The sequence below is a fragment of the Patiria miniata genome, unplaced genomic scaffold, assembly GCF_015706575.1.
Source record: "Patiria miniata isolate m_02_andy unplaced genomic scaffold, ASM1570657v1 HiC_scaffold_25, whole genome shotgun sequence".
NCBI lineage: Eukaryota > Metazoa > Echinodermata > Asteroidea > Valvatida > Asterinidae > Patiria > Patiria miniata.
Genome location: NW_024037064.1, coordinates 6247910 through 6274003, shown reverse-complemented (window position 1 = coordinate 6274003; position 26094 = coordinate 6247910). Strand labels below are relative to the sequence as shown.

Genomic DNA, 26094 nt, shown 5'->3' with positions numbered 1-26094 from the left:
AACCCAAAATTTCATAGTTCAATAAGTTTATGGCTTAAATAACTGCAACATTTGAAAACATTCTTTGCAATTAGAGAGAAACTAAATGCATGTCTCGCCTCATTGACTGCTTGCTGTATTATAATACACGTACTTTGTGATTTAGTTTAGAAAAACATTTAGAGAAAAACGTGTGTTAAGTTCTCTAAAATCTTCAAAGACTTCAGAGACATCACACTTTAAGTTCTCTGTACATTAAAGCTCTGTTTAATAAAAGCTAAATTACAAAAAAAGGCTATCACCCAAACAAGATTTTTAAATGTGCAAAAGTAGAAATGAAAGTGCACATGTACAGGAAAGCACAGGAATGAGTGTTTAAACACTTTCATTTTGAAAAACCCTTTGTATATTTTAATTAATATTATAATTTCCTTGTTGGAAGTAATTCACTTTCCAAACCTCCACGTCAGATGAAGCTTATCTTTCTCTTGGCTTATGTAGTTTTTCACCTTGGATTTTTTTTGGTCAATGTACATGTATCCACAAACATTATAAACACGTAGACCACCAGGTCCTATTCAAAAACTAAACTAAAAATGGGCAAATTCACCTCTCGGTATAGGGCTTTTACACACAGTTGAACTATTCCAGTAAAAAAAATCTTTGAAGTTATTTTTTGATTGTAAAAAAAAATCCCTTGTGTACTTATGTTTTAGGTAAATTAAAAAACAATAATGTGCACAACTTTCTCACTCGGATTGTGAGTAAAACAGGTTTTTTTAACTTAAAAATTTATGTTCTGTATGTAAATGTGTGCTGTCCTAAGCGCGTATCTGCATTGAACGCGCGTCGCACGGTTACGTGCGCTGTCAACAAGCGTTTTGTCTACACTTTTTTGTAAATCACGGTTTAACGCGCACGACTGGCGGTCTATGCGTTTATATGTCTGTACATGTATCTTGGTTTTTTGTTAACTTTTGTGGAAAAACATGATCCACCAAAGTGTTTCATTACCCAAAGTTTCCTTTGCTTTTTCTCTCTCCCTTTTTTTGGGTTTTTTTTTGGGGGGGGTGGTATTTTTTTTATTTAATTACAACAATGCCAGCCCAACCCCTACCCACTTTATATGTACTGGTGCATGTATGTGTGTCATTCAATACAGTTAGGTAAAGTGTGACATTTTCCCTGTCCCCGTTACTTGCTACTTCACCACATATCATTCAGAGTGACTTCAAACAATTTTTTTGGGGGGGTAGGTAGTTTGCTATTCATAATCACTCTTGGAGGATGACTGCATTACCCCCCCCCCTCCCCCCCCTCCCCCCCCCCCTCCCCCCCCCCCCCCCCGGCCTTTTTGGCTAGGATCCATCCTCAATCCTTCAAAATCCTCCAATTGCCACATGTAAAATTAGATGCAGCCTCAATCCTCCAAAATCATCATTAATTTTTAAAAATTTGTTCAGTGGAGGGGTAACCATTGCCTCAATCCTTCAAAATCTTCCAACAATTTACTGCTAATGGGTTGAGGCAGTGCCGATGACATAGCAGTGAGGATGATATGGAGCATAATGCAGGGCTCAATTATGCATGACTGAACATAAGCAATACAGCCTACAAACTCAACACAATGTTGCTCCAAAATCAACCGACATTTTGTTGCCATTCAGCCACAATCCTCCCCAATTCTCCAAAACCGCCGGGAAGATTTTAAAGGATTGAGGAGCCCGGTTAAGGTTATGGCCAGTATCTGGAATCATTTGCAATGTTTCAATTATTTCAAAAGATATTTGAGAAACTTAAATACATTGTATGTAAGCATGTCTTGCTTTGAATGTCAGTATATTTATTCTGGTGCTTCAGGTGGGACTTTCAAGTGTTCCTTCTCACAGTTGTTTTGTAAGACCCAAGTTTTGGTTCTTTTCAGACAAGAGGATTCAAATACTGATGTACAAAATCTGCGCATGGAATAATCTGAATGTGCACCACCAGCACTTATCAGGCATGCAACTTTTCCTCAGATCAGCTGATTTCCTCCTTTTTCACTTCCCATGTGTGCCATTGAAAATAGAAAAACACTGAACAAAGTCTTGGAAAGATTTGAATTCCCTCTTTTTTTTGTGACTTCCCAGTTGCATGTCTGACTTATAAGTCAAGGTGAATTCACATGGGCGTCGCAAGGGGGGGCCCTGCAAAACGAAGAAAAAAAGGGGAAAATAGGAAAAATAGATGCGAAGCCATATTGCTTTTAATTTGATTGGGGGGGGGGGGTAGGGTAAAATGCTCCCCTGTTCATGCTCAGAAAAATAATAAATTGAGAATATAATGAAAAAGATAAGGAATTTTTTGGAAATATTTGCATTGCCCCACACCCCCCCCCCCCACCCCGGAAAAAAAATCGTGGCGATGCCCAAGGGAGTTCATTAATTTCTTTGTATTAATTTCTTTGTTATTTTTTTCAGGTGATAAATTCCGCCTTGTTCTGGCAACAACGGTTATGGTTACCCTGACGATGGGGAGTACACACCCCTTTACGACAGCACACCCACCAAGGCAGACAGCTTGAGTACGTCATGTACGGCATTGTGTACAGAATTGATGGGGATGAGAGCATGACAGAGGCCGCATCCAGACTGTGAGTACAATTAAACTTTTGCTCCCCCCCCCCCCCTGAGAGTCTTGCAAATCGTTGATGCAGGCATAGTTTAACAGAAAAGGAGTGAAGTCTTTTGACATGGCCATTCTGGCAAAATGAGACAGAAGTGGGCACAGACTGTAGAAGAGAAAAATGCCCCCCCCCAAAAAAAAACACAATTAAAGGAGGGGTTTTTTTAATTTATTGAATTTGGTAATTTTTGAAATGTCTAGTACGGTTCAGATATTTTAAAGAAATATAAAAAACATGGATTAAAAGTGTGTTTTTTTTACGAATAAATACATGTACCTAATTACAACAGTTTACCCATTCTGAGAGCCCGTCACGTGGCCGGTCTTAATTACTGGCTGGCTGGTTTTAAATACTTTTCTGGTGTCGCATGAAATTGGAACTCCCATGAAATGTGGTCTGCACTTTTGAACCTTTTATTGGCTAAACATTCACAATTTTCCCTTAGGCATGCGCAATACTACCAATGAGTCCGTATTTATCACAGTGCTAAATTCACACTACACCAGCACTGCGCATCCTGCTCCATATCACGCAGTACACGCATCACGCGCCAATCTCCATCTAAGATGTTGTTTACCACTACTTGCGAGAGGCACATACCATGACAAAGCTAGAGGGGTGTTAAAAAAACATGAAGTTAATTTAAGTTGTTGACCAAAATCACAGGGAATATATCTTTTTTACTTGATTTAACTTTTTGACTGAAAACGTATTTATGAATGGGAATAAAAATATGCTGGACTTTTCGCATCGCCATTATCAGTGCCCAAGCCTCCAGCTGGTCTTAAACGGACTTGTTTAAAACCAGACAAGCACATATTTATTCCCTTATCATTAGACAGTCACTTCACTTGGTGTAACTGTAAACTGTCTCCTTGTGTGTACTCGCAATTTGTACTCAATTACAAAAGCCTTCAAAATTATGAAAAAAGACATTGTATTAATGTGTTGTTATTCATGATTTTTTTCATTTCAATTTCATTTTGAGCAGTTCATGGAGGCTCACTTTGTTGATCAACCATCACGTCCAGTCTGGTCACCATGGCAACTGAACAGCCTCAGGCCCTGCCTCCAGCAGCCATTGGTCAAGATCGCCGCTTACCAATTCCAATCAGCAATGGGCGTAGTCGAGGGCAACGCAAGACACCTGTCAGCTTTGTTGTTGTACCTGTCAGTGATCTGGGTTACCCTGTTGGTTCACCAGGGAGTAGCATCTGGGCTTATACACCAGGTAAGCTCAGTTTTCATTTATCACACACTTTCATTAGATGCATGAAAACTGACTATATCTGGAGCATCAAGATAATAGGAGTGTGAAATAGTCTCATATTTCCTTGGCTCGTAGATCCTAATTGAAGAACTTAGCTAAAAGATCCTTGTTATTTAAAAAATGTTATAAAAATCAACTCAGATGGATACGATAACATTTCAGTTCAGGCCATGAAAATATAATTTAAAAATAGACTACTGTGATTTCTAAAACCAATGGACATACAGGACATGCAGATCAGCAAAATATTAGTCATCATCCATTCAAGAGAATACTTTACTTGTAAATGGCGGATTTAAAACAAATGTCTTGTTTCTTCTGAATTCCCCCCCCCCCCCAGGGAGCAGTGGTGACTGGATCCCAAGTATCAACTTAGAGGACATACCAGGCACAGCAGCTAACAGGATGCCTAACTTCCCCCATCCAGACACTGTCAAGAGAGGATGGCTTCCAAATGAACAAGTAAGCATCTCACCCCTCCACCACCCCCACTACACTCAATCAGCATGAGTTCAGGACTTGAAAACCGTTTACAACAACACAAGGCAATTCAAGTTGGTTCCAGAGTACACACAGTCCTATTCAATTGATTTAGCCCATTCATTGGTGTTACAGGGTAATCCTATACAACAGCACTGCCCAGCTCACAAGTGACAGTGAGTCGATCCTTGAGGTACAAAGAGGATTGTAGGCTGGCCCTCTGGGACCAGCACAAACTGAACAGCGATCATTGAGAAAATCAAATAGAGAAATCAAAACCTCATCAAGATGTACCTTGTGTATCTCAAGACATTACTGAAATGTCATCATGCTTGCGAGCTCTAACTTTATTCCCCTGGTTATTTCCTACAGACACCTGTCAGCCGGTTTGGTGAGCAACATGAGCCAATGTCTGGCATGCATCATAACATGGCCATGGGAGATGGGGGAGGGGTGACAGCTCATGGAATGGCGGGAGTGGTCTGGAACCCTGTAGCCACCATGCAACTTCACGGCACCAATCCAAAGGTGGGTCCTGTCTCAAAGCTTAAGTCTGTGTCAATATTATCAGGCTATATATGTGAGGCATTCTGGCAAAATGAGACGGAACTGGGCACAGGCCGTAGTGGAGGGAAAATGCAAAACAAATGATAGGGGGTGATTTTTGTTTTTCGACTTTCAGATTTATTGCTATTCTTATAAGTAAGTAAAAAATGTAGTCTAAAAATCATGGAATACAAGAGTTTTTAAGGAAAGATAATTGGCATCTTTCATTTTCATGAATACAAAACTGGAAACTTTACAGGCCTTTTTCTTAGTATTTTGCTTTTTTGACATGTCGATAAATGCAAACTTTAAAGTGAGCCATAACTTGTCAATAAAATGTCTGATGGGAGTGCAACAAACAGTATTGCAAGGAGAAGTTTATTCTCTTTCCTAATACCTGCAAACCCCCATTTCAACCTCTGCCCAGTTCTGTCTCATTTTGCCAGAACGCCTCACATATATGGTCGTCAGTAACACGTGTCTATCAGCCGCTTTCATATCGGCGCATTATTGCTAGCTGCAGCAATTGGGAGACAGTCTGAAAATCTGTCATCATTTCATAAATTCCTTGAATATTTACTGCAAAATCCTTCTTCAGGCCAAGTTCAATGTGTTCCTGATGTAGTGAATGCCCAATCTTTGAAGTTGTTAAACATTAAAGGTCTAAAGTGGCTGCTCAGAAAACTCAAATATTCCCAGAGAAACAGAAGTGTTAAGGCGCATTAATTTTGAAACAAAAGAATTCAATATTCCCATAAATACTTCTTTTGTTTATTTTGCAGGGAGGGGCCCTAAAAAAGTTTGTTTACATGAACTACACGTTCTAAAATAAAATTTGCACAACAGCATTACATGAAGTTGGGATCAACTACCCTCAGTCACCTAACAAAACAATCCTCATTTTTGATTTTCAATGTTTTTTTTTAATTTAAATGTGATAAATTAATTAAATTTGCAATTTCGTCCCTTATTTTTCCAGGTGTGGGGAGCATGGAGCCAGCTGGTCATGTGACGTGAGGACACCTCTCCGTCCATTCCTATAGAGGGCGCTGTTCGTCACAGCTGCAGCATCCACAAGAGATAGTTAAGTTAATTAATTTTTCTTCAATGGCCAGTAGCCATAGAGGGCGCCATAATGCTATCTGGTTTGTTCACAGACATATAAACACATAGACCACCAGTGGTGCGCGTGAAACCATGATTTAATAATTGGGCAAAATGTTTGTTGACAGCGCGCATAACTGCGATGCCACTCAATGCACCAACGCTCTTAGTACAGTACAATAACATTTAAATACAGTTCATAAAAATACAGTTCATTTATACCGAGAGGTGAATTTGCCCATGGTTTTGATTTTAGTCGGGCGCTAGGCAAATCACGAAATGCTCATGTAGTTTGAATAGGACCTGGCGGTCTATGCATTTATATGTCTGTGGGTTTGTTGCCTCACCTACCAAAAAATTTGCTGACAGCATAATTCAGAGAAAAGAATGAAAACGAAATAATTAGGCCTAGGCCTTGGAATAAAAAAAATTGTATTCTGTGAAAGTGAAGATGATGACGTAAACTGCGAGTAGTTTGTATTTAACTTTATTTATGTTAGGCCAAAAAAAAAAAGGTCTCTGGTGAGCGCACGTCGTTTTTAATCATGCGCGTCAAACTGTGTCTTTTTTCCAAAATGTTCCACGGTAGCTCCAACAGCGCCCTCTATTGCTGCACCTTCTCTAATTGTTTAACCAAAGAGCACCAAGGAATGGGAAATTGCACCAAGGAAAATGATCAAGGGCACCAAGGCAAAATATGGAGGACACCAATGTACATGAGGACACCAAAAAAAGCAAAATAGTACCCCATCTTGTCTGTGCATCCAATCAAAGCTTGAAAAAAAAAGCACAAAAAAAACAACAACAAAAAGCCGTGTGGCCGCATCAAATCCGGAACTTTGGTCTGACCAGAGACCGAGTATTTTTTTTTTGGCCTCACTGTAAAACAATTGAAAAATCCTTTGCTTTTTTGTTGGCTTACTTTTGTATGTAAAAAGATGATAGGCTACTAATGTTTGAAAAATTTGAAGTTAATTGAAACGAATCTTGGAAACTGTCAGTGGAAGATATGTTTTGTTGACATGTACGTTACAACGTTAAAGGTCAGTGAACCTGGGTGACCTTTGACCTCTGTTGTCTCCGTAATAGTTTATCAGTTAAAATGTCCATTCCATAAAGCTGTAGTAAATTATGAGAGCGTTTACTCCTCATTCCCTTGCACACTTCAAAGTTGTCTGAGCTCAACACAGTGCTTGAAGAATGTACATGTAGCGAGATCAATGTGCAAGTCACGTCGCCAATATGACATCAATTCTTTTGAGTTTTGTGCGCTTAATGTGTTGCCAAAATATAACAGATATATGGCTGAGCAGGCACGTGATCTACAGTGAAAAAAATGCAAAAATCCGTGCAGCGCACTAGTGTGAAAGCACAGAATGAAATGAAAGTTGTACTAACAGCTTTGAAATGTTTAAACATACATCATTTTGAGCTAATTTCTGATGACTTAAGCACAAACATAGATGCATGCGCCCAGCATTCTTCATCCTATTCATATATGAATAAGCTCTCTAATAATTTACTATAGCTCTATGGCCTGATTAAGTGCACATGTGCAGATACAAATCTAGAATAACAGGGAGTGTGTAACAATTCCCATAGTTTTTTATTGCAAGAATAAAACAAAACACAATGGAGTGTGTTCAGTGGAAAAAGTACAATCAGAATGCAAGTCAATTGAAATTTTGTTTGTTGGTTGGTTGTGATGACGAGGCCCGGATTCTCCAATAGATCTCTCTCATAGGACGCCATCTTTGTAGGAAAATTACAACTGCGTGTTCAACACCATGTGCGCGTAGTGTGCAAAATGTTCTAAACATGCGCTCCTGTTGCTTAGAATATCGCCAAAATACAGCGCAGCCGATGCGCGTCACAAAAATTTGAAAATGTGACATCTTTAACAGCTCAAATTTGAAGAGGAATTGTCAAATCTAATATTGTAGAGTGTGTTAATTCAGCAGGAAAACAAGTACAATGCGAATTAAATCAACCATTAAGGCAAAGAAGAAAAAAAATGTTTCTCGTCCCCGCCTGCTTCCTTTTTGGAGACCGCCTGGATTTTTTTATTTTTCTTTATTTTTGAAAAATGCAGTAAAAAAACACCAAAAAATCCACAAATTCATCAGCAAATAAATTGTAGACAATACAAGTCTAAATGACTCTGTAAATATGTTCATTTCTCTTGTCCAACTTATCTTTCATTTTAAAAGTGTCTTTGAACACTGGAAACACGAACAGTTGCAGGAAATTTTTCAATGGCAGCCATCTTGAAAAAAATAAAAAATAAAAAGCCCCGCTTCCTCTTTTGTTTAAAAATCCCGGACGAGAAACATGTTTTTTTTTTTACTCGACCTAATGCAACAGAACATACTCGTTGTCTGGGGGATATCATGAGAAATACCCATGGTATTAAAGTGAAATTTCCTCCGTTATAAACTCATCATGACGTTTTTGTGAAGCCTGAAAAATTTTAACAGGAATATCAAACAATACAGTTACTGTAACTAAAACAAACTATTTCTAGCGAGAAAATGGCAATGCAAAATAATGCCAAAAAAAGTCCCCAAAAACCCCACACACTGGTTTTGGAGACGATGTCTATTTAATTTCAACAGCAAATTAATTCAATTAATATAACAAAAACAACGAAGTGTGTTCTGCGTGAAAGTTTAAATCGGAATGAAAAATATTCGTAATACGCAACAAGAACAACAAATTTGTCTGGACAACAATTCTGGAAATATATGCTGAGCTTAATTAAAAATGTGTCCATCGATTGTTCATAAAGTAAAGTCTTCAATGAAGAACTCCATAAAATTTAAAAATGATTAAACATTTAGAAAAGTACTAATGTAAAATATAATCAAAGCCGTAGAAACTTTGCATTATACTGTTGCACTGAGAAACAAATCTAAGATTTGCAAACATTTAGGCATACCTCTAAAAATTAAGTGTAAAAATTACTCCTGTTTAAAAATCCTGAAATTTTCACCGGCACCAGACTATCATGTGACCTCTAAACACCTTGCCAGGAGAGGGCGATAAGCCATACAAAATCATTGAAGCATGAAAACCCATTTTGACGGCACACTACACGGTCAAGTGAGGAAGGCCCTTCAACCAGGTTGCATCGAGACCCTCAGGCTAAGAGTCTACATCTACCTCACACACCACTGGTAACCAGCATTCCAGCAGTCTTATGTGGCCTCTAGCAGGCTTCAACAAGTTCAGCAATCTCAAAAAAAGGAAAAGGCTAACTACCAGTCTGACTGATGATTGGCTGCAAAGACAGATCTGAACTTACAAGACAGGGTAGGGCTTCAAAAAAGAAGTCTGAAAATTCAGTCAAAAATTTAGTCCAACTAATATGAGGAAATTATGTTCCCAAATCTAAGTCCAGCCAAATAAACTCTAAGTCCAAAAATCCCCAAGACCCTCCCTAGTCCTATCAACTTGCAGACCTATCAGTCAGGAAGCCCTTCAACTAATATTCCAGTTCCCTCTCAGCCATCAACCAGTCAGCCCAAAGTCCCAAAGCCTACCCTCCAGCTCCAAACCCCTTCAGCTCCCAACTTCTCAACCTCCCAGCCTCAGACCCTCAGATCTGAGAAAATTTCAAGGGGTACCCCTTGATTTCTGAAATTCTGGCCAAAGCTGAAAAATTGTCTAAGTCCAACAACCTAAGGGTTTTAATTACGATAACCGGAGATTTTTTCAAGAAAGTGCCATGGCAGAGCGGAAAAGAAGAGAGCTGGCATGCAGAAGGTACGCGGTTCAACCCTGCTCCATGCTACTATTTTATATATTTTTAAAATTTTATCACTGCTGTGAGGAAAAATTCTCCTCCCGGGTCTCCGGCTGGGTTTTGAACTGGGGACCCGGCGCCTGGCGGTCAGCGAGCTGGACCACCAGGCCACTGGCCTCTTCGAAAATTTGTTCTCGGAACCTATATTTATAGGTTAGATTGCGCAATTTAAAAAAAAAAAAAAAAAAAAATGGCCGCCTGGGCTCATTTGAATAATTGAATAATAAAAAGCAGAAAACTGAATATTCAGACGGAAACTACAACAGACCCAAAATTCTGGTTCTCAATTTAGACATTTATTCCATATTCTTTCTATTGTTGCCCTTTATTTACACTTTTTACAAACCTATTTCACACTTTTTTTAAGTTAATATTACAGTTTTTAAACTTCACATACATGTATTTAACAAGAAACACAATTCTGTTTAATAAATGTAGACGTTAATTTACTTCCCTTTACAAGATTCTAAATTTTGTCAATGTTCAATATTTTAAAGTCCTACGTTAAATTTGTTCACTAATTTTATCCTTCGGGAGAGGGGGGGGGGGAGCGCACAAAGTGGTTTTTAAACTATAAAAGGCCAAACTTTTGTTTGAATGTGGAAAATGGAGGTTTTTAAATTTGGTAATCTCGATTTTACTTAAAATTGTCCGTGATTTTTGCCTCAAATCTTATACAACTATTTTTTTCAAATTCTGAAATGTTTTAACCACTTCAAAAAGAAAAACAATACCAGTTCCAATACAGTTACGCCTTATTTCAGGAATAATTGCTTGTACAACTAAATTTAAATAAGTTAAACATTGATTGACAAACATGTTACAGATAATATATGCATACTGCCCTCTATAGTACAATAACTGTGTCTATCTGACTAGATTTTTATGCCAATTCATTTTAGAATGCTCAAATTATTTCAAAAACACTTTCCATTTCCCTTGTCTTTCCATAAATTTAAGGACATCTCAAAAAGCAAATATTTATGGATTTTGTTTCCTTAAAACATGGATTTTTCCTCCCAGAACTTTTTTCTATTAGAAATATAGTTTCAAAATGTCACTTTACAAAAAAGACAGTTTCAATTGTATATTGCAAAGAAGTTACTAATGTTAAACTTTGTTTGATAACATCTTTTACATCACACAAGTTTGGCTTGATTTCATTCATGTCAACCATATCTTACACCTTGTAACAAAGCACTCCTATGCATCATGTTTAAACCAATTGTTAGTGTGGATCATACACTTTGAATTTTAAATAATCACATTAGTAAAATTGTATTTATATTCCTTTTATTTATATAAATAGTTTGATTGTCAAGAGCTAGGGAGCATTTTTTTTAAAATGATTCGGCGCTATAGAAATTTCCATTTTATTTTGTTATTATTATACATTAATTCATTCATTAAACAGTCATACATGTAAGCAATTCATGGGCAATAGAGGGCGTTCCTCATTGAGACTAATATTTATTTACCACAACTAGGGTGCCCAACTATATACATTTTTAAAATTTCTCTCATTGATATACAAACATAACCTCAATTTTACATTTAAATTAATGATAAATACACAAATGAAGAGAAATATAATAACGCAAAGTAACTAATTGGGCAAAACCAGAAAATCTACAGTTTTAGCAAGTATATGGGCAATTCCATGGTGACAGACATTAGAGAGTTTCGGCAGGTTTCAAATTCGCATCAGTATCACGATTCAGAACAATTTTACGCGTGACGCCATCACTTCAATTCTTCTCGTACGCTAATCGATAAAGTGGCATAGGGTTTTAATTCAAATTTTTCTCTTAAAAAAAAATGATAACCACCTCTCATTCTTAATTTTATGATGTACAAGACATAATGTCTGATTACAATTAGAAGTAAAAGAGTGAATTTTTTCAAGGTGTACGGTGAATTTTGAGCATTTTTGTGACAAGAAATTATAAAGCGATTTTCTCAATAGGTTTATGCAGAGACGCCGTGCTGAAAACTGAAATTTGAACACGTCATTATGTTTGCGTACACTAATCAGCCGCATCATATAATTCCAATACGCATCATTTTTGGGGGGATGAAGTGTTTTTACATTTTTCAACCTGTAGACGCATTGATCTTTTCTGTCCTTCGCTTACAGAACTCTTTCTTTATTGTGACTGACATTACATGAAAAGCAACACAGGAAACAAATGATAGAGCAAATTTGAAATTTTTCTTCATGTTAAAGGCCAATGGATGTCATATTTTATTTTTCATATAATTTATAGCCAGTATAACACTTTATACATGTACAAAGATGTAAAATTAAAGTTTTTATAATCATGATAATTGAGAAATGAGACACTGTGTATTGAAAAGTTTCTGTTCAGGTCAAGTTTTATTTTCTTTATAATTTCCAACAGTGACTGAAAGCAAGAACCAAAATTTTTTTCAATATCCAAACTCAAGAGAGTTTTAGAATTTATGAAAAACAAAAACATAATAAAAACCTACCTGTATATACCATCAACACCAATAAGTAACATATCATAAAGCTAATTAGGCAAGGAATTTTGCAAAGCGACCGTAATAATATTACAGCTGTCTCCAATTAAAGCTGTGTAAATAGACTTGCATCATATTTTCTGTGTTACTAAAAATGTTGAGGTCTCAACATGTTTAACAAATTCCATGCTCAATTTTCACTACTTTAATTTTTTCTCATGGTTTTATTCCTGCTCACTTATGAAACTTCTCATGTTCTGTTCTTTTCTGTCTATTCCTCTTTCATTTGTTCCTCTTGTGGTCTTCATACAATCCTTTTCCTCCAAGTTTTGTTTCTGCTGTGTCTTTCTCTCTGCTGCAGTAAGTTGCAACTTGGCTGTACATCTTTCCTGAAAAATATAAAATATTCAACAGAATTATCCATTTGTATAAATGTTTTTACATTAACTCAATTTTAATTGCTATTTTTCTAGCAATACCAAAGTTATCCAATGTACCAACAACAAAACAAACGAAATAAGTTAGCCAATGTTTAGTAATAAATAGGGAATTATGAAAATCAAACTATTTGGTGCCAAACAATAATTCAGTTCTCACAGGGAAGACTCCTCCACCCCACCCCATCAGAATAGACAATGATAGACTACTAATGCCCAAAAGCAAAACATACATTTTTCATTTTATCAAAGCGTTAATACAGATGTCAAATTTAAATTTTAAAAAAAGACAGGATTTTGTGAAAAATATATCAGCTGCTCAGACAGTGGCTTGGCACTCAGTAGCATTTTGGTTCAAAGAGTTTACTACTTGTATGTGTATGGACTTAAATAACATGTGTACTTGTATTTTCCTCAACTACGGACTGTGCAATAATGCGACTGGCACTACGTTACGCTAAGAGATTGTGACTGCATGACATTACATGTGGCTGACATTACAATATTTCACAGCTGGCCTAAGCATTAAAACTAAAATGAAAAAAAAATAATTTTTTTAAATAAACTTGTCAGGACTCAAGCTAAGAAATCTGTAACAAAATTATTCATTAGTCAGAAAATGTAGGTATTTACAAAGAAAAAATCTGTTTTGGCGACTTATGAATAATTAAATTTGTATTTTATTATACAAACAAAATCTGACTTATATTGACATCTTAAAAATAATATCCATTTTCACAAAGATGCCTTCAAAATGGTAACATAAGAATTTGAGAGAAAATATTACTGAATAGATAGCAAAAGACTTATTCAAAATTCCTTACCAGTGCATCCATAAGTCATCATGACGTCATTGCAGACTTTGATGTGATGGTGTACCGTAACTCACCAAACAGTGCGCGCATGGGACAAAACTATTTCAGTTTTCAAAACGCCAAAATATATTGTGTCCCTTCAGCAAATCGGACTTAAACAAACCGTAAAATAATTGTTTGGTCTTGTGTCTCCACCAGCATGGAATTGCCCATATAACCTTTTTTCTCATTTAACAGCCTAGTACATTCTAAATAGGCCCAAGGCACCTTGGATGTATTTTGTCTGATGTTTGATGTCATCACAAAGTGGTGCAGATTCAGGGCATTCCAGCATCAAGAGCAACGTCTTCTTGGTAAGAACAGGAAAACCTGAAATTCAAGTTGAAAAAAAAATAAAAAGGAAAATTGAATATAAATAGCATGCTTGTATACATGCAGTTTATGATTACTTTTTGGCAGGCTTTTGTAGCTTTTGAGGCTCCACTGATTTGGAAGAACAACTATATGTAGGGAGGAGTTTTGAAGATAGAATTTAGAATTTTAGCTTCCTTTGCGTTCACATCTACAGCAAAATTTTAGTATGAATTTATTATCAACCCATAATTCACATAAACAGTGTTGCAAAAGCAAGTACTCAAGTATATTGAACAAGTTCTTCGCTCACCTGAAACACATGCGTTCCTCTTCTTGTGGTTCTGATAACAGGCGTTTGATGACTTACTCAGGTTACTCAGGTCCTGTCTTATCAAAGACTGTGCAAAATATGAAATGTACAATGTATATTAGTTATGGTAGATTAAATTACTTGCGAGGCTGTCGACATTGGTTATTATTATCCGAAACAAATAACTGACTTTTAGAGGCAGGCAAAACCATACACATTTCATACACGTGAGCACACAGAATGGAAAGTTACAGAGCAATTTGAGTGTTCATCACAGAGCTTGAGTTGGCATTGTAATCGTTGGACCATACTCTGAATGACAGGCAGTGGTGTGTACGTGTTTGCAGCCAAGTAAGTGAGGGTGCCAAAGAGGGCTGATTCAAATTACCAGCTGTGGTCGGTTGTTAACAAGAGAAATTTACCAGAGTAAAACTCTCGGGCGGCGGCCCGCAGAACCATGGTAATGCTCTCAGAGAGTATCTCCTTCCCCTTGTCCGTATGTGCAACTACTGAGCCATAACAGCAGCCACTGAAAGAGATACGCAACAGGCCAACCACCATAATAGCCTGGGACCAGAGGGTACAGATCTGCCCGCTCAAGCTGAAGTTGGCCAGGTCCCCCTCCGTAGACTCGCTCATGAACTGAATGGTGCGGCAGACGACAGAAGTCAGCTGCATGGTGGAGACACTGCAACCGGTATTGCCAGGTGAAGAGGAAATTCATACAGCTTGCGTGACTGTTTGACTGCAGCATCCTGGATGGGATCCATCAGACCCAGACCGCCCACCATTCTGTCTGCAACGATGTCATTGGTGGCGGTCCTCGTCGGAAGAATGCAAACTTTCCGCACCAACCTCACCACCCCATCCCTTAGCCACTTCAGACTTTTCTTCTGGCAATTGCTGGCAAGCAACACATACAAGGTGCACTATTCAATGGCAGTTTGTAGTGCGTCCAGCGTTTGCCAAAAAGCCAGGAGAGAGGATTCCACCTTGCCAAGATCTTCTGTCATCTTGGCCACCACTGCCTCAAGGTTCTCGTTACTTCTGCAACCCGATACGGACGTGACAGTAACGATATAATTCCTCAGTCAGTGCTGGAATATCGCTGCCTTGCACTTTGTAGTCTGAGGGAAGCACTCACCGACCTCTGCGACACTCCAGGGACAGAGTGACACACTTCATTGGTCCGAAGGTAAGCCGCAGCTTGCTGGCCATGTCCAAAAGCAACCCGGCCTGCTCCCTCACCTAGCTGTGATGGAATTCCAGTGCCGCACATCAGTCACATGGATTCGGCTGCTCCCCCAGCACATACATGTACAGACCCTCATCTGTGTTATGAAACACCAAAGGGCCCCAAACGGAGTGTTGGAGCACCAGAGCAACTCTCTCATCCACGTTAGAAGAACCCCGCAGGGAACTCCAGCATTCATCCGTGGAGTGTTGGGAAATGGCCAGATCTCACTTGATCCCAGTCCAGGCTGGGAAGTCCCTGATTCGTGCTCCTGGGAGACAGAGTGTTAGGCTGGTGTCAGTACACTCGTTATTAATTGACCAACCAAGCCATGGGCTGGGAGCGTTATATCCACAGGCTTGGAAGGTGTGTCATGAGGCCGCAGGAGAGCTCGGACAATCGGTGAAACGGACCCACTGCACTTGTGAGTTTGGTAGTGGTTGGAAACAGCTAGCCTGTCTGAGTCAAACTCCCACTGATAAACGTACAAGGTAAAAGGAAACTAGAGAATGTACTGCTGGTGTTGTGTCAGCGTCTGCTGCAAGTGTAGCTCTCCCGACACATGACACAATTCCAGTGACAGGATAGGAAAAGATTGGTCTCATTGTCTGAAGATCTTGAAGGCTGTGGATTTGAAATGGACCCGTGCCTGTAACGATGGGGTCCAAAAGCTGTGGGAATGATCTCCAGTACCACGTACAGGCGTTGGCCTGGCCCTTGTCCATGTTATGGTCGCCTTTGGGTTCCTGAGCATTCCTACACGGAGTGTTGGGCACTTTCCCGGTCACTTCCCCGAACCCTCATCTGTGATACGGTTACCCTGAGGGGTTCTCAAGCATGCATCCACAGAGTGTTGGGCCAGAGCCAGAATCCTCCCCTTATCCACCTTACTGCTGCCCAAATGGGCATCTGATGAGTGTTCCTTCGCAGAGTGTTGGAGATTGGCCATGTAGTGATTCTTCTCCAGCAGCTTGTCTCCAGAGTTGTTTCTGTCATCCAGGTCCAAGACCCTCAGATGTTTTAGCATCACAGGGAGAGTGGTCAATTGCTTGAATGACTGCAAGAATGATGACGTCCTGCAGACAATGTTTGTATTTGCAGTGACAGCTGGCTTTTCTGTGTGAAGAAGTTGCACTTCTGTCAGTGATGCAGGGGTGCATGTAGATGCGACTGAGTTGACCTTGGCTGGCTGCTGTGGAGCAGCAACATCCATTATTCTGTCTGCAAGTTCAGCCAACTGTTCAATTTTGATGCTATCACCAGTAGGACATTTTGACTGAAGAAACAACTTGCATGCAATCTACTTCAAGCGATCTCCAGTAACTGGGTTGGTTGCAAGTCACTGAGTATACACTGAGTTTTTAGTTTTATTACCCGGAACAAATACCTGACTTTATGAAGCAAGTGAAATTGTAAACAAACAAGATAATTGCACACATGCACAGAATGGAAAGTTACATAATGAGTGAACTTGTTCACAGAGCTGTCTGAAGAAGGTGCACTAACAAGAACTTGGTTACTACAATGTTCAAGCAAGGATCTGATCCAAAAATGGTGCGTAAAACCTCTACTGATCCATTTCAAGTAAATAGTTGATGTAACAACCACTTTGAATAAAGTTTATGCAATTGATCACTGATGCAGGCAGGGATGTAAAAATCAACCATTGATTTTATTCTGTTAATTTACTAGTAATTAAGCTCTGAAAACATTGAACCTCCATATCTTACAAAAATGTTGTCACAGACACCATGAATCGACATTCAGTTGTGCGTGAGTGCCCAGCACGCGAGTGTATTTTAATTTCACAAGTAAAATGGTTTTTAAATAAATTTTTGTTTAAGCCCAAAAATATACGGATGGAGTAAATTCATGTCAAACCTTTCAAAGCATTTTTGTCCTAATTGTATTTCTGCTACATGTACATGGTTGCACTTCAGTTAGTGAAAACCAAAATTATTGTATTACGCGTCAGTGTACGAAGTGCGCTCATGAAACCGAAATTATTGACTATGTAGTTTTTCAGGAATTGACACAACACAGCACGGGGCTGTGAGTTTGTGACAATGGTGTTGACCTACCTGATGTTTGATGTGCAGTTTCAGGGCATTTCAGCACCAGGCATTGTGAAAACCTTGAATTGAAAATAAAAAGCAAAATTGAAATTAAACATCAAGGTATGTAGGGACCGTACAAAAACCGGCACGCATCGATCTGTGCAGCAGTCACGCAACAGTGAATTTTTTTTCCAATTTGCTGCGTGATCGCTCTTCTGGTTTGTGCTGATCAGAAGGTATTACAGGGTGATTTCCACATGTTATTGATTATCAATAGTTCCAAGACTTGTTGGTCATTTATTCCTAATATAATGCAACCCTAAGCTGGCTGTATTATCACATCATGTTTTATTGATCCACACTGGATCTGTCCCACACCTGTTACATGACCACCTGTCTTTAGGTTCAGGCATTCTCCTGATGACAGTCACAGATCACGGACTAAATCTTCAAATCTTCAGAACCACTTCTCTTTTTAGAGACTGTCACTTCACATGCTGTTCATATAGAACTTTTCCCTAGTGATTTCTACCGTATTCAACATCACCTACCTAGGCAGAGTCAGCATCCAGGATCTCTAGTAGCTACCATCAAACATCAGCTTTGTTAACTTAACTGTGCTCCTCCACCCCTAGCTACCGACTTCCTCAACGGCATGTGCTCTAGCGCCCATCGCATGGCAGATGGCAGAGAGGTTGGAGCAAAACTACTTCACTGAAACATCCGTTTGTGGTGGCAAGAAATTTGAGATGCAGTGGAAGACCAGGAGACTACTGGTGAAAGATGCTGGTCATCACCTGGCTGTCAGCAACCTCCCTATGGATGCCACAGACAAAGAAAAGGAGACAATACTATCAACGCATGTCATTTGTAACCAGCATGCTTTATATGCAATTGTTGACCAGCTAGGAAGGCAGCTGCAGCTTGCGTGTGTCACACTTGATCGGCAAGTTTCTAATATTCAAACATTCGGTTAAGTGCAGTTTTGAAATAATCGAATACTAAATTATTTGAAAATGGACAGCCCTACAAGCCACACTTTAGTTGTAGCCAGCAGACCAGCAGTTTATAGTTCACAGTATTTCATTATAAGTTGCTCCTAACTGGAGTTGTTTCCTGCTTGGGTTTGTCTGCTTGTGGAGTCATTGGTTTGTAGATCATTGCTGTGCTTTTTACAGTCATTTTCCAATAATGCTGTGTGGCTTTTTACTTTTTTCTTGCTGTCCATTTATCTAAACCTTAGTTTTTCTCAATATTCTCCAAAAATTGTATCCAATTGTTTATTATTTTTATCCTTGAAAGTTTTATTTTTCTCTTTGGCAAATTCATTTTAACTTTTTAATTCGTTGTTTGATCCAGATTGAGATTGCTTTCATGTATTTAGGAAGATTTTTTTTATTTAAGGATACAAATTGTTTTTGTGTGAAAGATCTTCTTTTTTATCAGACTAAATTCAAAATTTGAGAAGTATATTTGGTTTCCTTGATTCCTTTTCTTCTTTCTCCCAGTTTCTAAAAATATATCGTGACATAATAATTTCAACCAGGATTTTTTCTTAGCGAGCCATTTTTTGCCATTACACAAGTATCAAACATCTTGGAGAAAATGTCACAATTTTATGTGTTTGCATACAGTTAAAAAAATTACAATATTTACAAAATACCAAATATTTAACCAGTCATTAACCTAGAAAAATATTCCATTTCAAACCTGAAAACCTAGCTTTCCCACCACCACTACTTCAAAAAGTTCCAATGAAGGTTCATTGGTCAGTCAGTTGTAAATCCACTCATGAGAAACGCTCTCCTCTGCAAGGCTATCGTACTGTCTGTGTGGTCCACCTGCAGAGGAAGATGTGAGATAGAAACAAAAAGGCATATCAGAGTCAAGTCAACTTGAATTGGATTGAGAACAGTGGGGTCTTAGAATAGTGTTTACCAGACAGGGCTCATAGTGGATCATCAGACAATTTCAGAATTTGAGAACATCTCAACTACAAAGAAGATTTTGTATTCATCAAAAATAAGACATCAATGTTGTAGTAACTATCAAGAGGACATGCAGACTTGAATTGATCTCAAGAGATTATGGAGACTATAATCGGATGACCACATTTGAAAGCAATTTCTGAGGTGGAACCAGTGGACACTTTCAGGGCATATGCACAATCAGTGAATCATTCGTAGTTTGAAAAATATGTTTACAACTTGCAAAACTGTCCTTCAAATACACATGTGTAAATCTTTGTGACAACAGCAGAGAGTCTACTCTCTACCTTGGAAGTCAACTACAATTGCTCCTTGATTTCAAAGCACAAGTGCAAAATCAGAGACCTTATTAAACTGGTAGTTCTTGCTAACAATGACTGCGGCAGATCTTGTCTCCTGCGTGTTTCTCAGAGCCCATACTGACTATCAGGAAAGGAAGGAAAGAAAAACAAGAAATTAATGTTTGATATCTGAAGGAAATAAATGATCAGGGCTGAGAATGATTAGAAAGCATAATTCTTGACAAACTGTGAAATTGAAATAAATTTGCCAAAATGCACTGCGAAAACCAATTTCGAGCCAGCAATCATGTCGAATTGACAAGCATATCAAAAATACACAATCTGACTTGAGCATGTATTTTTTGCTCTGACAAGGACCTCTGAATTGGCAAATGTGCAATCATACTTTCAGCCTTTTCTTAGGTTTATCCGTTCCCTTTGCTGTCTTGAATTGATCATATTCAGTCAGATGTTTTGCTCACCTTTGATTAGAATGATTCATTGTCACCACAACAAATTCCTCTACAGCCTCTCATCTCCAGTGGGGAGGGGGGGGGGTTAAACTGCAATAACAAAATAACGTGCAAAACAACATTATCCAGTGGCAAATTGTTGAATTTCTTTTTTAGATTAATCAATTAAACTGGAAAGTGTTCAGTTTTGAAACTTCTCAATTTGCTGATGCACCAGACAAAATTAATTTTAAACCGTCTCATGCAGAGCATCAAAAGCCATTAGTTTAGAATGCACTTCAAAGTACAGAATTTGTTTGTTCACAGACAAATGTCCAATCGTAATGTCAGCCATTTTGAAGATGTTTCTCCATTCCTTTTGCTGTCTATAATGGATCAGTTGCAATCAGATGCTCACCTTGGATTGGACGATCGGATTCCCCTGAAGTCATTGGTTCATCGCTACTTTCCCTCTTCTCTCCAGTAAGCTTTTCATCCGTGGTAGCTTGTACCTTGCAGTGTTATCAAAAACAAAACAATCATTCAAGTGGTCAAGTTTTCAAAGTACATTTGGCACACGATCTTGTCCACAAATTTTGTATTTCCAATTATAAACACAAAAGCAATTTTGTTTGTGTTGTTTTACTTATTTGTTATCTTTATTTAGCGTGCCCAGAATGTTTAAGCTATAGATTCAGAATGCCGAGTTAAAACTGGAGTGAAAATTTGAGAGGTGGAATCAATTTCAATTAAAAAAAAAGTCCTTTGTTTACCCACTCTGAACTCTAGGCAGAAAAAGAGAAGGAGATTGTTTTCCATTGTAAGAAAAGGTTTTAAAATCTTTCTCCAACAGAATGCTTTGGTTTACTTGATGGAAAAAATGATAATCCAAGAAACAAATGGAATGCTCTTTTTGGTCTAAAATTGAAGTCCATTTTGACTGATTGGCAATAATTATGATGTTTGTTGAGAATTCATTTTTCAAAAGTTGCTAATTAAATTTCAAATTTCTTCAAAAAGTCATTCCTTCTTAAAATCTTACCTTGTTTTTAGATGTAACCCTTCTGGAAGCACATCCTGGTAAGATTGGTTTAAACAGGGCCACCACGTGAAGGTCCCAGGATACCAGCCCCAAACATGCTTTCAGTATCGTCAGGTCCATTGCTGGGCAAAAGGCCGGCCCCGGAGGGCCATGCACAGTTGCCGACTGTCCGGTACGCCCCCCAACCCCGAAGGATCAGGAGAGTACCCTAACCTATATGCGTGCCCCCCTCAGTCCATCCCCCATTACAGGTTCATGCGTTCTGAGGAAGTAGCAGCGTTTGCCGGCTGTGAATACAGGGCCACGCCCCTATAAAGACGGACGCACTACCTGCTCCTTTATGGCACGGCATTGTTTAAGTAAAACAACCAAAATGTTGGCTGATAAACACATTGGGGAATGTTTTTCTCCCAATTTTCCTTTATTTCAACAAAATCCTGACAAACAAATTGACTTTTGTGCTGATTTCCAAAACTTTGTTTTCACTGAAATTTTTCCAGGATGGTTCAAGTTACAAATATATGTACAAGCACATTTGAAGGTTTTTTCTGAGAGAAATATAACAAAATTGTTGAACTGCTGCGTTGTTGAACTGTCACAATCCGGGTTGAACAAGTGCATGTGACCTTGAGCTGCAAAGGAAATGGTTACCTCACCTCAGTTAACATGCAACCTTGTTCCCCCTGTGCCGATGATTCCGAACAATCCAACGAACGACTCCACTTGCAAACTGTCACAATCCGGGGGGGGGGGGGGGGGGGGGGGGACAAGTCCATGTGGCCCTGCAAAGAAAATGGTTACCTCACCTCAGTTAATGTGCAACCTTGTCCCCCTGTGCCGATGATTCCGAACAATCTATTGGATGACTCCACTTGCAAACTGTACACTTTCACAATCCGGGGGTCTCTTGTGCATGTTCACGTCTGCAGAAAATCAATGCAAATAAATTAATGTTCATTTAATTTGAAGTATTTTCCTTGTACTGCCTTTGGTCAAATAATAAAAAGCTGAAATTTATAAAATACCAGATTAATTATATCTGCCTTGTTACACTCTAAATACAGATTGGTTAACATAACCAATCATTGGTTGAATTAACCAACAATTGTTTAATGTGTTGAACTAATCGGGTTGGTTGGATACATTTTAACCAACATTGGTTATTTAACCAATCTGTTTTTAGAATGACCTATAGTGTCATGCCCCATAACATGTGTTAATTTGTGAAACAAACCCAAACCTAGTTAAATGATGCATTGCTATAGCATCAGCAAAATCCTTTTTAAGTATCTGACAATTAACAATGATTTTTTTTTTAGGGGGGATTACCTCCGATTTTTCTGAGTGATACAGGTATCCACAGGTAGCGAGGATGGCGAATTCCACTTCTCCCAACATCAGAAGGTCACCAGAAAGTCATCAGAATCATTCTACTTGTCCCAACATCAGAAAGTCACCAGAATTCCATGTCTCCCACACTTTGTTCCTCAAAGTTCCAGTTGGTCCTTCCAAACAAGCATCGTCCTTCCAAACAAGCATCGTCCTTCCAAACAAGCATCGTCCTTCCAAAACACGCATCGTCCTTCCAAATAAGCATCGTCCTTCCAAACACGCATCGTCCTTCCAAACAAGCATCGTCCTTCCAAACATGCATCGTCCTTCCAAACAAGCATCGTCCTTCCAAAACATGCATCGTCCTTCCAAACAAGCATCGTCCTTCCAAAACACGCATCGTCCTTCCAAACACGCATCGTCCTTCCAAACATGCATCGTCCTTCCAAACACGCATCGTCCTTCCAAACAAGCATCGTCCTTCCAAACAAGTGTCCAAACAAACTTCCAATATTGCATGGAGTTCAAGGTAGGCATGTTCTTCAGTTGTGCTTCCAACGATTGTATCAAGTTATGTTGCAGTTTGCAACGAGTCCGCACTGGAGAAACGCAATACTCAACCAAACAGTCATGTCCATCCTTTGTTCCAAACTGGTCAGATGTGCAGCAGTATTGCCTGTACTGATAATGTCCAAAGTTCATCCAGGGGCAACTTATAATTGGAGGCGATTTTCCAGAGTTTCTCCATAATGACTCTCACATTTTACTGCTCCATACTAAACATTGTCCCAAGTATGTCAAGGGCCAACTTGAGTAAATGTCATATACTTCAATTTGTAAATCATGTGGTTATGGCAAACAAGAAATGTGAGTTACCTTGTTTGTAATTACAGTTTTGAAATAAAATTCTTTCAGGTTTATGCCTTATACTAACTAATCCTTTCAAACATTTCTTTTTATGAATGTAGTTTTTAAATTGCATTTTTACATCAAACACATCCTTTGTTTGGCTATTTATCATTTATACCATTTTCAGAGAATTTAATTTCATTAAATTTTTTTCATTAAGATTGGTTTTTAAATATGTCCTTTTTAGATTATACTCTGAAAGAATTTGTTTAAAGCATTTTCATTTCCTTTCTTGTTTGTGCTCATTATTTCAGCCAAATGTAAAAGTTGACTCGAATTACTTGCTTTTCAATAAATTTTGTCAATGCTAGAACTCTTTTTACTGGCAATCCAGCTTTGAAAAACTAAGGAGAAAATGCGCAAGTGAACTCAAGTTCCCAAGAAGCGTGGAATATTTCTCCAGTCCTTGCAACATTTGGACAGGTCTGGTTAGTGGTTAATTAGGTGGTTTATGTCGTCAGTGCCAGTGGTTAATATGACTGTCTGTCAATGGATGCATGCAGATGATTGAATGACCTAACAAATGCTGCAAGGGTCCACAGTTTTACACAGAATAGTGGAAACAAAAATGACTTTGGCATACTTGAATGCTACCACATTGTAGTCAAAACTGGATTGCCATCCCAAGTGAGCTGCCTCACATCTAAAGCTAAATTTGACTTTTATTCGCTTTGTCCCTAGGTTTTGTTACATTTACGGTTCTGCTGATGCTTTCTAATTTCATTAAATCAAGTGGAAAACTTAGTTTTCGGCACTGAATATTCTTAAGTCTAAAAAAATATTGATTTAATTTATTAAAGTGAATATTTAAACGTATTTGAAGTTTAAATTTACTTTTATTAGCACTGACCTAATGTTTAGGTTAGGTTTACTGTGCAACTTATTTTCCAATATTTTAAAATTGAACTTATTTAGTTCCAAGCATCTACGTGCTCATGAGATTATTTCTCCATGCCCTAAGAAGTTGGCCCTATACACTTTACTGGAGCTTTGTTTTAATTTCAAGTTATTTAAAACTTGACTTAGTTCTAAGCATCTACGTGCTTAAGGTCTAAACATCACAAAGACTTGTTAATGTATTTGGAATCAAATTACTCATTTCAGATTTCAGTTTAACTGTATAAAACTCATAAGATTATTTCCATGCCCTAAGAAGTTGGCCCTATAGACTTTACTGGAGCTTTGTTCTAGAGCATATTAGTTCAATGAACAGAGTTGAACCATGACAAACCGAATGGCAAGGACTTTGAAAGTTGGGCATTCCTTCAGTTAAAGATCAGCTTTGTGTGGTTCCCATAAGCATTCTTGACAGCATCCACTTCATTGGCTCTGAGTCTGACTGTCATGAAAACCACCTGTAAATAACAAGAGTGCAACTGATCAGTTTTCAATGGCAGACTTGTGAGAGCTACCATTCAGTACTGAACATTCAAGAGACATGCAGGCAAATAAAATAGACATTTGAAGGAAGTGTATAATTATTTTGCAGGTTAGATTTTTAGCTGGGTTTCTTTTAGTGAACGATATTTAGCCAGATAGATTATACAGCGCCCCCTTTTGACGCGTATACAAGTAGGCGTACATTAGAAAATGTATTGAATTGCCAACATTGTTTGTGCATGTGCAAGACCTGTGGCCTAGTGGATAGCATGTGAATCTTATGAGTGAGAGATCCCCAGCACAGCAGGGTTCAATTCCCAGCTCTCGACATTTTCAATTTTTGTTCATCCCAAAAAAAATTAAGAAAACTCTTTTTATTTTAAATCAACTAGAACTCCGACATTTAACCACCCATTCTCTGGAGGATTTTTTTGTAATTAAAGGGAATACGAAGTCACAATGACAATGTTGGCGCGGATCTAGACTAAGATTTATCACGGTAAAAATGAAAAATGTCACTGCGCATGCTCAGTGCCTATCCGGCAAAATATCGTTCACTTCAAGAAAGCCGGCGCCGGCTAAATATACTCCCACTGCCAAATTTGAACTTCAATAAATAAGACAAGTTTTTGCATCAAAATTCCTGTTTTTATCCACGCCCAGCATGCATTGCAAATGTTACAAATGTTTATTTAATCCTTTTGCCCCTCCTGCCCCCTCCATATAAACCGTTGGTCCCTCCCCCCCCCCCCCCCCCCCCCCAGTCAAATTTCTGAAACCCAGTCAAATTTCTGAAACCACACCCAGATTCTCAGAAAATGGAGAAAATAACTGACGGAATTCCTTCTTTAAAAACTTAGGATTTCGAAACGTGTTTTCCACTGCATCAACTTCAGAAGAATCTACAGTAGTTCAGTCACTTCTACTTAGCTTTTGAAGGCCAAATGGTTAACTTTTCAGGCCAAAATTGGCAAACTTACTTGGACTGTTTTTTCGTAGTCCTCCACCATACGTACCCCGCCAATTTACGAACACGCAACGAACCACGTGAGATTGGTTTGTGAACAAATCCCTGGTCTCTGTACTATTGCAATGATTTCAAAGGCATTTGGAGACGCGAACCAGTTATTTGTGCCGCGCCTTATTTATCAATGAAAAGTACCCGGCATT

General features: G+C 38.5%; 1 protein-coding gene and 1 long non-coding RNA gene across 8 annotated transcripts; one reads left to right on the top strand and one right to left on the bottom strand.

Moving 5' to 3' along the window:
* The first annotated feature begins 2438 nt into the window (after positions 1-2438).
* Positions 2439-6558, top strand: LOC119732774. Its single transcript, XM_038206379.1, has 5 exons — positions 2439-2611; positions 3636-3875; positions 4255-4376; positions 4767-4922; positions 5920-6558. Exons 2-5 carry the CDS (start codon positions 3686-3688, stop codon positions 5950-5952), a joined length of 501 nt encoding a protein of 166 aa, XP_038062307.1. The 5' UTR covers positions 2439-2611; positions 3636-3685; the 3' UTR covers positions 5953-6558.
* Positions 6559-11872: 5314 nt separating this feature from the next.
* On the bottom strand, positions 11873-21639 carry LOC119733240. 7 transcript variants are annotated; one of them, XR_005271722.1, is made up of 9 exons: positions 21304-21639; positions 20680-20773; positions 20292-20372; positions 19874-19951; positions 19251-19381; positions 18092-18356; positions 17565-17617; positions 14250-14337; positions 11873-13954 (listed from the first exon to the last, which is right to left on the bottom strand). It is a non-coding gene; the product is annotated as an uncharacterized LOC119733240 (long non-coding RNA). The 7 variants fall into 7 exon arrangements; XR_005271725.1 differs by having other exon boundaries at positions 14250-14326; XR_005271724.1 differs by having other exon boundaries at positions 14250-14322.
* Positions 21640-26094: the final 4455 nt, after the last annotated feature.

Bases quoted from the DNA above. Each gene is read 5' to 3' on its own strand.
- LOC119732774 (XM_038206379.1), top strand. From the start codon at position 3,686: ATGGCAACTGAACAGCCTCAGGCCCTGCCTCCAGCAGCCATTGGTCAA. The intron at 4,377-4,766 runs GTAAGCATCTCA...TATTTCCTACAG, and splicing joins GATGGCTTCCAAATGAACAA to ACACCTGTCAGCCGGTTTGG. The intron at 4,923-5,919 runs GTGGGTCCTGTC...TTATTTTTCCAG, and splicing joins TTCACGGCACCAATCCAAAG to GTGTGGGGAGCATGGAGCCA.